The sequence below is a fragment of the Oreochromis niloticus genome, linkage group LG22, assembly GCF_001858045.2.
Source record: "Oreochromis niloticus isolate F11D_XX linkage group LG22, O_niloticus_UMD_NMBU, whole genome shotgun sequence".
NCBI classification, from domain to species: Eukaryota; Metazoa; Chordata; class Actinopteri; order Cichliformes; family Cichlidae; genus Oreochromis; species Oreochromis niloticus.
The window spans coordinates 32860109-32872697 of record NC_031985.2 but is presented as its reverse complement, the minus strand read 5'-3'; the positions used below and the strand labels follow the sequence as shown (position 1 = coordinate 32872697).

General features: G+C 43.6%; 1 protein-coding gene across 1 annotated transcript; it reads right to left on the bottom strand.

The window, feature by feature from the left end:
* Window positions 1-5717: 5717 nt before the first annotated feature.
* On the bottom strand, window positions 5718-12126 carry tpbg1b (trophoblast glycoprotein 1b). Its single transcript, XM_003443753.5, has 2 exons — window positions 8974-12126; window positions 5718-8682 (listed from the first exon to the last, which is right to left on the bottom strand). The coding sequence occupies exons 1-2, from the start codon at window positions 9225-9227 to the stop codon at window positions 7833-7835; spliced, it is 1104 nt and encodes a 367-aa protein (XP_003443801.1). The 5' UTR covers window positions 9228-12126; the 3' UTR covers window positions 5718-7832.
* Window positions 12127-12589: the final 463 nt, after the last annotated feature.

Genomic DNA, 12589 nt, shown 5'->3' with positions numbered 1-12589 from the left:
TAAATCCAATTAAACTGTATTCATAGTAAGGATAGAGCATGTTATTTAGCAAAAAAGTAGATGTTTTGTATTATGTTCTTTATAAAAATAGAGCTTCATGGCGTTGAGGAATAATAAATTATAGACTGTTGCGGGGGGGCTGGAGTCTATCCCAGCTGTCATGGGGTAAAAGGCAGGATACACTAAAATGGACAGGTCACAGTCTGTCGCACTGTCACAGACAGACACAGGCAGCCGTTAACACCTATGATCTATTTAAAATCACCACTTACCCCAAACTGCATATATTTAGACTGCCAGAAGAAGGTGGAGAAAGCAAGGGAGAGCGTGCAGAGCCAGTGGATTCAAACCAAGCCTCTCCTCGCTGTTAAGTGATGGTGCTAACCAGCGTTCTTCCAAAATCATGCTAATATTTTCCCTTTAAAAGACATTGCATGTTTTTTTAAGGTGCCAATTTTTCCGTTTAGAACCTACCCACCCAGCAAAAGCCTGAAGAAAAGACGACTATCCCTGACTTTAAACTACAGTATGATCTAGTGAAAAAGAAAACATAAAAGTCTCCTTCTTAGGTCATTAAAAAGGACATATCTTTGTCCTCAACATCTCACCCACAGCCAACTATGGCACATAGATGCCTCTCCCTGATTCTACTGGAGGTTTTTTCCTGTTAAAAGGGACTTTTTCCTTCCCACTGTCACCAGTGATTTTAAGTGCTTAATCACAGGGGATCATCATCACCTTACAGTATCAAGTGCTTTCAGGCAACTGGGAACTAAATGTAATACCTCTGCAAACTCCTCAACTAGAGTCAACTTTAGAAACTGTGTTTTATATTTTTTTACATTGAAAAAAAAAACCACATAAAAAATAAAAACAAAAGCACAATGAAATTATTGAAACAACAGCCAATTATGATTGCCTAAATTTAACACTTAATTTAACACATTTGTAATCCTGATGTGCCACTTTTGACACCTCTTACCTCTCTAAAGAACAGAAGGTTGCGCAGTACGTTACTGGTACATGGCTGAAGTCTTTGTAGTAGACTAAGGATGAGTTTTCACCTTTCACTTTTCAGCCAAATTAAACATAAAATGGAAATCCTTTGAAAGGTTGGCCAGATTTAGCCTTGAAAACAATGTTCATAGACATCTACTATATACATTAGGGGATATGGAGCCATGAGCATTAGATGAATATGTGTGGACACATTTTAACCTTTTAAATCCATCTTTAAGTCTGGCTCTTGTCAAAGTCTGACTTCATTCTGGAGTTTTCGCAATATAATACGTTCTTAGATCTTTTTTGTTGCTTTAAGTTTTATTTTGAAATAATCTGCATTTCTGCCTTTTAGTTGGTTTTACTTTTTGTCTTCGTCTGGGTTCCCTCCTGTTTTCACACCAACTATCCAGTCAGTCCTCTGTAGCTGTACCACCTGCTGCTTTCTTTAATTTTTCCTGATTGTCTTGTCTCTATTCGAGCATTTGAGCCGTCAACTTGCCTTCCACTTGTTTTTGTTTCTTTGTTGTTTTTTTAAGTTTCCTTGTATGTTATTGGTTTTCGGTATATGACCTCTTGGACTGTTTTCTGGAGTTCTGCCTGACGTTAGCCTAAGTTGTTTCCCAAAACCCACTGACCACCCATTTTATTGGCATCTAGCTCATATCTAGTCTTGGAAGCTTGAGAGCAATGAGTAAATTCTCTAAGTGGTAACTCTGTCATCCTAACAGAGCTAACCAAGCTAACAGAATGCATAGCTTTATGAGACATAGCCTCTGGAGCCTCACATAGCCCAGAATCTCTTGGACTAAACATAAATAGCCCACTTTGAGACTAATCAAATGTCTTTCTTATTAATTTATGACTATAGGAATTGCACAGCTTGGTCTGACATTAAGAAGCAAATGAAAATGACTACATGTTAAAGTTGGGCCTAGTTTTCAGGGTTACAGTATTGTACAAGGTAAGGTTCATGGTCAATAAGTCATTTAATAAGTAAAACGTGTATCGTGTGTGCTATCAATACATTAAATGGCATATCTTCACACTGTTTCATATCAGGCTGAAAGTAACCATCTGTTCTGTGTCAAACATCAAGGCTGTGGGACAGAAAGCCTAAATAATGAGCAGAAATATGTCAAAAAAGCACCATAAGGTAAGGGAACTGCAGAGCTTTCCATTTTAATCCATTGATAATATAAAAATATTCATTAGAGCAGGTTCTAGTGTGTGTAACAGTCTGCACCTTTTGATTTACACTTGGTTTAATTAAACCTAAATCCTTTTTGGAGAGACTGACTGTACATCTAACACCTGAGACTGATACTACAGGCAGGATGTCTCACGCAGTGCTGTAACAGGATGTTCTCATTCAAAGTGACCCGTATCAAACTCCTTCATGTAGCAAGATGATGTAAAGTCAGAGAGACAGACAGTCAGCAGATGGTGTCTTCGCTCCGGAAGAATCTACCCTTTGGCCTCCGAACTGATTCTCTCCTCCTGACCAATCAGGTGCCTCGGATCCCTGTGGGGTGCGTAGGGCCACCTCCAGCTCGGGCATCTGGTCAAGCATTTGAAATAATGAAGGCAATAATAATGAGCTTAAGACTCCTCCCTCTGGGAGGGCGAGAGGTCAAACTACCTACGGAGAGTTCACACCTAACACATTCCAGAAACTTAAGGATTCGTCATCATCGGAGCGGCTGCACTCCCTCCCCTCGCCGTTTCCAGAACACTTCCAAGTTATCTCAACTTTGCCCATATTTTTGTTTTGTTTTGGTCATCAGTTTTAACCAAAGGCATCACTGAGATGTGGGAAGAGATCTCTAAAGCACTGGATCCAAACCCGCAGCATAAATCATGAAATCATACAAACGTGGAGGCTTGTTATTATGGCTGACTGGGATGGATGCTCAAAAACAAGAGAAAAAAAGGTGCCGTAAATCCACAACTGTCCCGCAAATCTGTTATTTCTAATTCATGTATATTTGCATCCAGGCTGAAAAATACAAACAAAAAAAAACATGTTGGTTAAGACTGAACTGATGCAGACATTAGAAACCTCAGACTTGGTTTGTAACGGTGGTTTTGGCCAGCTGACACACGGAGTGTCCCAGATTCAGTCCTCTTTCTGTTTTGGTCTCCACCAACTCCTCAGCAGTTTAGGCAGCTCTTTAGCTGCTTTGTCATGTAACTAAAAAGTCTCCAATTTGAGGAACAACTTTCATACTGCACATACACGCTTTTGACACATTGCTCCTGTGAAACTAATGATAACTGCAGCTTCACTTTTCAGTTGAAATGGCTTTTCCCATCACTTCCTGTAGCTAAAACCTGGAAGAAAAGGCATAGCCAGCAATAAATTAAGCCACTGCTCACAATACTGTGTTCAAATGACTCCACTCTCCAGCCAGACTATCGTATTTGCCCTGCCTGCTGCTCATTTCCAGCCCGGCTCATTGATGCATGAAGCAGATGATGAAGTAGCACAGGAGTTGTGAGTATCTTGTCCTTTTTTAAAAAATGGGTCAAGGCCATTTATAATCACCAAGAAACGGCAGCCATACTCTATTTTTGCGAACTGGCCAGAGGAGAGAGTTCTTAATGAAGTATAGCTGAATCAGTCGCATGGCTTGATTATGTTTGGTGATCATCTTTACGCCATGTTGGGCTCCCTTGAGAATCTTAAATCAGAGACATAAAAAGAGTTGAACTCTCTTCTCTTTAAACTCGAGTACCTGGAAAAAGCCTCGGCTTTGGGGTTTCATCAAGACTTTGAGTAGACACAGATGAGTGGGACACAGATGAAAACAGATCACTTTAACTGAGAACTGCCCAGCCTTATCCTCCTACAACGACCACATCAACGCTAAACAAAACTTGTGACGAGCCACAATCGAGGGACTGGTCCACGGCCAGCTGGAACACAGCAGAGCCCACAACAAGGCTTTAGGACACTCTCTGCTCTCAGGGTAGAGGCCCAGAAAAGGGGGCGGGGAGGGGGATAAGTCACAGGGGATAGGGTGGGGGTATAAGGCCTGGCAGTCCAGTGCTTTTTCTTCGTTTACAGTCGTAGTCAATTTGGAGATCAATAGAGATGCGATTATGATGACTTCAGAGGGCAGCTGCATTGTTGCTGTGGAATGTTTTACATAAGCGTTGCTTTCATACAAAACTCTGTTGAGAGGCATTTGTTTCTCATTTATCACGGGTCTGGGGACTCGTTGTGGTTATGCACCAAGAGGTTTTTGTTTGAATTTCAAGAGCATGAAGAATCCCATTGCGACATGCGGAAACACACATACACACACACACACTCGGTTTTACACAAAGCGGGGACAGAGGGATTGTGCAATCAAGCACAAATCGAATCCATTTGTGGAGTTTAATAAGTTCAAACTGAAATTTCAGTCCTCGTCGCTTGTTTTGTGTCAGAAAATTGAAGCTGCGATGATACTGCCGCTTATTGCGGTCTCTCCTTCAACACTTGCTTGGATTGTTGATGGTATATATCTGATATATATCTCGGTAAAGCTAAATACAAACTATTCATTTGCACCATTAATTTGTTTGAGGAAAGACCAAACATACACATCGTATGTTTTTTGCAGATACTATGATGGCAGTCTGTACGCGTATGCACCATTCTAAATGTGCGGTTAGCTCCAGGCCTTATAAAAATGATAAATGGGAGGCCAGTTGGTTTTAATGGGCACTTGGGCCACTTGTACCAACTCCTCCTTCCTTGCATCCTCTGGCAAACACAATTAGCCTCATTGATCAAGTGAGCAGCAGAACAATGGGTAAGTACCCCACTGGAGTTTTTAGTCTCCACCTTCACTGAGCAGACTTGTAAGAGATGATGGATAGGCAACATCTGAGAAGCTGGGCCATTGACTTCGCTGACCTCATGCCACAATCAAGATAGCTGTTATAGTAAAAGTCTAGCAAGACTAAGGTTTGTGCGCACCACATTGGATCTGAAGCAGAGTGTGTGTACAGTTCAGTTATACCAAATGTAAATAATGACATGATCCCCATGATGGGAGAGACAGCTGTATTTGTCATACCATGCCAGTGGAGGAAAGTGGGAGTGGGGGGAGGTGGAAATGCCACTTGGTCTCTGTCATCACGCTGCTGACTGTTGTGGGTTTTATTTTTATTTTTTCTTTAACATGTTCAATTCCTCGCAGATGTGGCGATCGCTTTCAAGGCATATTCTCTATCACGGCCATTAAAGCCCAATGTAATGGCGCCAAGATGTTCCCCGAGACAGCAGGCGTATAAAATCAAAAGCCTGCTGCGCTCCAGAGGAATAAGTGAGAAAGAAATCCTTTGAATATGTATTTTGCGCGAACCGCACGCTGCACGGGAACATAAAGCTGTTACACTTTTTAAAACTGCTTCCTCAAAAGAAACCTAAAAAAAACCAGCCTGTGGGAACGCAAGACATGGTGAGCAAAACTGAAACAGAGACATGATCTTTTAATCAGATACGTGCGGCAGTCTGAGGGAGAGGAGTAATTGGAGCAGTTTTTTCCCCCTGTTTTTAACAAGCCTCTCTTTAGCACAGGGAGTAATGGAGAGCGCCTGGATGGGTCTGTAGGTTCCTCTCTTTTCCTTGGATTCCTGCTGAGGCAGTCTCCCACAGCCCATATAGCAAGCACACCATACATTTCTCAGACAGGCAGACTCATAAAAAGACAAAAAGGCACTGCTTCAAATCCACACTTTAATGAGTGAAAACAGAAGTAATGACATGCAGGGAATCATTCTTCTTCTCTCTGTCTTGCAAATTGACACCAATGACCCGTGGCCGGCTTAATGCCCCGGTTGTGACACGTTGCGTAATGCCAAATGAAAACTTTTCCCGGGATTTTCCCCCCAGGAGGAGATTATTAGGAATGATGACACTTGAACAATAGCTGGATCAGAGCGCTCGACTTTGTCATCGTGAGTGAATCCTATTACGTGACAGCATAATGGCCGTCTGTGAAAACAGAAACAGAATGAGTGTCAACAAGGCGTCTTTTCAGCGCCGGAAAACAAAGCTCATTTGAGGCGTCTCGCCACCCGAGCCGTCCCTTTGTGCACGGCGTACGAGCCTCAATTGTTTTCTCCTCGCCGAGTAAATGCCCGGCTTAATGTGGTGCCGCAGCTCGGGAGAAATGATACCTCGGGAGTTTGGTCCGGACATTAACAGTACGTTCATTTCTGCTGTTTGCATAACGCACAAGATTACATTTGGGCTAAATGACAGTAGACATGTACAACTTTCTAATGCTTTGTCATTCCACATGCAGTGAACTGGTTCCAGGTTATAAACGCTTCTGGGCCGCTATCAGGGGAGTATGGAGAACATCTTGATGGGATGAAGATGCTACTTTGGCATCAAACAAAGGCGAGGCTGTTTCACTTAACTCCAGGCCTCCTTTGCCCCACAGACAGCTAGAAATGTGGGTAATAAACAAACTGATGAATGGCAGCTTGCCATCCGCTCTGTGTGTGTTTGTATCAATTTGGAGCCTCAGAAGGCCTGAGAGAAGCGCTTTTGTCTTCTATAAAGTCGAGAATGGCTGAAATAAATATGCTGTAAGGATACATTTTGATTTATTTTGACCATGCTGGATTGAGATGCATGCACATTTATGTTTAATTTCTAACCCCCCCCACCGCATCATCAGCAGTCCACCTAAGTGTCAGGGGTAGGGTTTGAGCCCAGGGTTTGTGGGGGGTGGTGGTAAAGTAACCATAAACCTACCCCTGACCCTAGATGGTTACTGGTGACCTTCTGGATGTTAAAGAGGTGAACGAAGAATTATTGGAAAAACAACTTCCCCTAAAAGGACACTTCTCTCGAAATGAAAAACTAAAAGCCAAGAGCATATTCTTTCATCCTTTTCACAAGATTTAATGCCCTTAACTGGTCAGAGCAAACTGCTGAATGAAACAATGTAGCTGGTGTTTCAGAATCATCTGTATCTTATCATCGGAAAGACAGAAAAAAAAATCCCTTAAACAGAAAAATGTGGAGAGCCAGACTTTTCTTTCAAAGAGCCTCCAGAGCAGCCTGTTGTCTTTAGGGAGGGAGAGAGGGAGGGAGACTGCTTTCAGCGGCCTCGGGCCTGGGGACTGGTTCTCATCATTTTGACAATAAAACTCAAGGAATTGACACAAAGCGACATTTCATTGAAAAAAAAAAATAGCAGAAAAAGGGGGCCGGAAGATTTCCGCTGGTCTGCGCTGGATTGTCCACCCCTCCCTCTCATCCGACTGCCAAAGAGGAGCAGAGCGGTGATATTTTTTTTTTAAAGGAGAGCATTTGGAAAAGCTTTCTGGTGGTTTAATTCCCCTCCAGCACCCTGGGAGGGAGGAGGTGGGGGTGAAATGGTTTAAAGATGAATGAGTGATTGTGCTTTAAATTCCCAGAGGTTTGTTTTAATAGTGTTGAGTTTGTATGGCAGCGTTTTGTTGCTTCTTTTCAAACAGCTAAATACTGAATGACTGTGCCATGTGGGAAACAATACCTGACTTTAGGCACTTGCTGTTACTTTTGTGGAGTACATAAAGAGCAGGAGCAGATATAAGAAAAGTCAGCCAGCATAGTCTTTTTGGAACAATCGTGCCCACTCGGGACAGCAAAGGAATAGCGATAGTTCAGCTTAAATGGGGAGAGATGGGCAGTGCATGCTTCAGTCACCATGGCTCAAAGGCTCTGAACATGTTGCTTTGTATATATTTACACATCTGTACATTTTTTACACTTTTCTACTGATACATGTGTGTGGGGGTGAGAAAGTCTGTCTCATCAGAAAATACAGCAAAATGTCCTCTCACACATCAGCGCTGTTGGAGACTTGTGATAACCTGGGGTCAGAGTCCATTTCGAAGCGGTAATGGTAGCCTTCCCACACCTCCCTGCAGGCGTCTCGCATGTCATAGATGCGCTTCTTGATGCCTTTGCGGTTGAGGTAGAGTACAAAGAGGAAGATGAGGCCGATGAAGCCCAGGACTATACCCAAGAAGACATAAGAGGTCTGCAGAGCGAGGTCTGCCGCAGCATCTCTTTCGTGGCATCCCAGAGTCATCGTCCCCATGGCAAGCAAGGACGTGTTTCTCATGCTGGCCGGGAAGGCGCATGTGAGGCTCTCGACGTCTCTTATGCGATTCTGTGACCTGTTGAGCCACTGTGCAAAAGGTTCAATTCCACATGTGCACGTGAACGGGTTCTCTCCCAGCAGGAGAGCAGCTCTGGGCAAGGAGTCCAGCTCTTGGAGGCCCTCCTCTGACAGCGTCTTGAGGGCATTGAGCGTCAGGTCGAGCACCTCCAGCTGCTCTAAACCCGAGAGGGTGGAGTTCTGGATGGCCACCAGGGAGTTGTTGGAAAGCTGGAGCCTCCGCAAGCTGCTCAGGTAGGAGAAAATGCGAGGGGGCAAAAAGATGAGACTGTTGTCCGACAGGTCCAGTCCTCTCAGGGTCTCCAGAGAGCTCCAGCGGAGAGCCGTGCTCAAGTTGGTCACCGCAGAGTGGTTGTAGAGGGCTCGGCTCAGGTTGAGCTCCCGCAGAGACTGGTTCAGGACGGCGAAGGCCTCGGGATAAATAACAGCCAGCTGGTTGTTGCTCAGATCCAGAGAGCGAAGGCTGTGCAGTCCTTTGAAGGTGAGGGATTCCACTTCAGAAATTCTGGATTTGAAGATGAGACATCATTAACAATCACCACCAAGACTGAGAGAATGAAAGCACTTTTACCTCAAATCAAACCTGAAAGATAACTGAACGTGGTCATTTTAACACAGTCCCACTACTTTGGAGACAGGTAACAGAAATTAAACCAATGGATTGGTGCAGTTCAAGAACAATGAGGGACATGTGAAGAATGAGAAAACAGAGTTTTGTCATAGACAGTTTCAGTCCTTCGGAGCTTTGCATTAGCACAATAACAAAGAGCCCCAGAGGTCACAGGGAGTTTCTTACCTGTTATTGCTCAGAGATAGGTTGGTAACATTCTCCAACCCTTTGAACGACTCCGGACCGAGCCGGCTGATCTGATTCCCCGTTATAAACAGATTCCTCGTGTATCCCGGGATCCCAGTCGGGATACTCTGCAGGTCTTTGGAGACACACTTCACGGTGTGAGCCGCCTCTGAGCACTCGCAGCGCGGAGGGCAAGACGCGTAAACGGAGGCGAGGAGCGCGCAGAAAACAATGCGCTGCGTCAAATCCAGCATGTTGGAAAGGAAAACAAAAAAGTGTCCGGTTAGAGAGCGGCGGCAAGAAACAGCGACAAAGAATACACGCACACGGGGAGAAACGATCAGCTCCACCGAAACATTATGATCACGAGCTGTCCCGGCCGGGAATGCGCCTTTAACTTTGGATCTATGCAGTGTGGCCGGGAGGCTGGCTCAGATTTCCATGAGAACAAAAGTGAGGGTCGTGCTGATCAGAGGGGGTGTTTGATCCTTCGGGGCGTTGCTTCTGCTCCAGCAATGAAGTTAAAAGGACCATCGAGGAGTGCAGTGATCTGCGGGGAGGGGCTTCTCTCCGTCCGGATCTACGAGATCTTCCCCTCAGCCCCGAGCAGAGAGCGCAGGCATGAAGGATGGATGAGGAGGAGAAAGTGGCCGGGTTTCAGCGCTCTCTCTCTCTCTCCTTTTTTCTGCACTCAAATATAAATGTGAATGTAATGAATTCTGGACTTTAACGGTTTTATTTCAGAACAAAGAACAAGCAAACATAATCGTCATTCCCAGCTCCCCAGGTGGTGTGCGCTAAATGTGGGGGAGGAGTGTTTGGGGGCCAGACCTTGAGCCTTTGATCCCCCCTTTTCTTTAACACCACGATGATCTACAGGATAATGAGACTTTGGGCCACTTGGCAGCTGAGTATGAAAGCTGCGAGGACTTCCTCTTCTTTATAAATTTATTGCGACAACTTCCAATGACTACTACCTGAACGACTTCCGAGAGTATTTAAAGATGAGCAAGGCTCGCATATCATGACTCAGTCTTAAAACATCATCCCTCCTGCTGACAGCCCTGATGAAACACAGCAGTCACGACTGAATGATGCGAATTCAAGAGAGAAAAGCAGAGCCACAAATCTCTATAATAACTTTTATACGTATTAAAGCTGGATATCGGACACATTCAGAGTTTGCATCTCTGCAGCATAGAAGATATGCTGGGATTAGAGAAACAAAGGAGGGTTTTTGACATTGCAGACTGGTAGAGGTATACATGGATGGTGGCACTAATAATAGCATCCCAACTGTCTTTTGTGAGCAGTCTGAATCGCTGTGACCACAGGTCTCCGCATTCCAGGGCCCGGCTCCTGGATACAACAAGGCACCGCAGGAGGCAACATCTAAAACCATTCACATCATCCCCACTCAGTGTGGCATTCCCGCACATGGCCGCCCATAAATAGGCCCAGAGTACTACTGATCTTCACAATCTCTCTTTCAGAAATATACCTTTATATTTATGTGTTAGAGGCGGCAATGTTGTGAGGCTTGCCGGCTGTTCTCAAAAGGACCATTCATTCCTCCACTGCCTTTTATGGCTCAAAGCGCGCTAAATGAGCTGCTTCATTAAGGACAGGTTTCACATTCAAAGACACAGTTTGCCGTCCGTTTTCTGACATTTAGCGCAATTACAGAACACCAAAGGGATTTTCACTTTACTCTTTGTTTCTACTGGGATTTTCCACAGACAGGTCCACCAAGTCTGCACCTTAAATGTCACTGCAGTTTAGGCATAATGAGCACATTTCCACGTTTTCTTTAAAGCCATGCTCCTTCTTGGACACAACTCACAGTGTAGTCTGCTCAGCTCAGTCATTTAAAACAAATAGTTGACATCTTAGGGCATACATATGCATTTTTAAAGGGATACTGACCTACTCCACCACTCCAAATAAATGTTATTTTATGAAGCAAAAAGCACCTTTTATTTATTTTATCTCTACAAAAGGCCTCATGTAGGTTACAACTACACGTCTCATTGCCCAAGTTCGCTGAGTTAATTGTCTTATTGATCATATTAGCCTTATGCGCTACTTACATGGTTCTGGTCTTTGCATGCTCACTTAAGTTATTCATCAGAATTATTTTTCTCTAAGAAATATGAGCCATCTCATGGGGACTTTTTTAAGTGAAGTTTTCATTCATTAGTGTGTACTACTCCCTTCCCAAACCAGCAGAGATGTAATTCACTGCTGCTGCCTCTTCAGTGCCGGTGTTCTGACAAACCATCCTATTTTGGCAAAAAGTCCTACCGTAAGTAGTTTATGCACATTTCTACTGTCACAGAGTAATTCCAGCACAAATTTAAGTGGGATATGATGGTTTGCCACTTAGCTTTGCCCATCAGAGTATGCTTGTAGCTCATATTCATAAAGCCTGGACGGTTTGCCACTTCATTTTACCCGTTAAAGTATGCTTGTAGGTAACATTCACAAAGGTAGCATTGTTTGGCACTTCATTTTACCCGTCAGAGTATTTTTCTAGCTAATATTCATAAAGGTAGGACCGTTTGCTACTTAATTTGGTGTTGTGCGCATGTAGGATGTACAACGAGTAGGATGGATTCCCAGAACACCTGTGAGGCATCAGTTTCCCAGACTTGGTGTTCCTGTAGCTCAGTTGTGCACTGGTGTCTCCTTCCCTTTTCACTCCAGTTACAGGCAGTTTGTTCTGTTCTGTAAAGGGAGCAATACACACATTTGAAATCTTCCATTTACGAAAAATGGAAACTCTCCCCCCAGAACAAAACAAATACTTGACCACATTTGATTTTTTTAAACTTTGACTGAACTCACAAAGCTGACGATCCAGACCCCAGCTAGTTAAATTTATTCACTCTTTGATCATCACAGCAGTTTTTCAGCAGTGCAAATTAATAACCGGAAAATAATCTAATTATCTACAAATACTAGGAAATCGTGTGTTATGCTTACACTGATACTCCACTGGAATCACTGATGATTTTTAATCAATTTTCATGTTACAATAGGCTTAAAAAGCAGCTTCCCTTTTCCCCTGTGGGTGTTGTTACATCTCACCTGGTTGAGAAGGCAACTCATTTATATTAAAGGCTACTGCAGATGGCTGGGTTCAAGTCTACCCTAGATCATTTCTTCCTGTATCTTTAAAGTATTACTAAAATAATGTTTTTATATTTTATAGAGAGCTGCCAATCTAGTTGGGATCCAGATTGTCCCCTTCAAACACATAAACAGGCATCAGATCAACATCAACTGAGGCAGGTCTGGTACAATCTAATATTTTATTTATTTTCACTCAATTTTACCAGTGAATACAGAACATTTTAAAGAAATTAAGGGAAAGACCGAGTAATAAATATAGAAATCAATTACTAGGCAGTTTGCTGCAATGATATGCAGCCGATTAATAATCGAGAAGCGATAGCTATGAGCCAACCACCAACATCCCTCTCCAACAGTTTCACTCTCGCATGCATGCAATACACACATGCTGGCATGCAAGTGCATGCTCTCTCTAATGTGCAGAACACACACAAACACTCATCCAGGCACAGGTCTGCCTCACTGCCAAGCAGACATTACA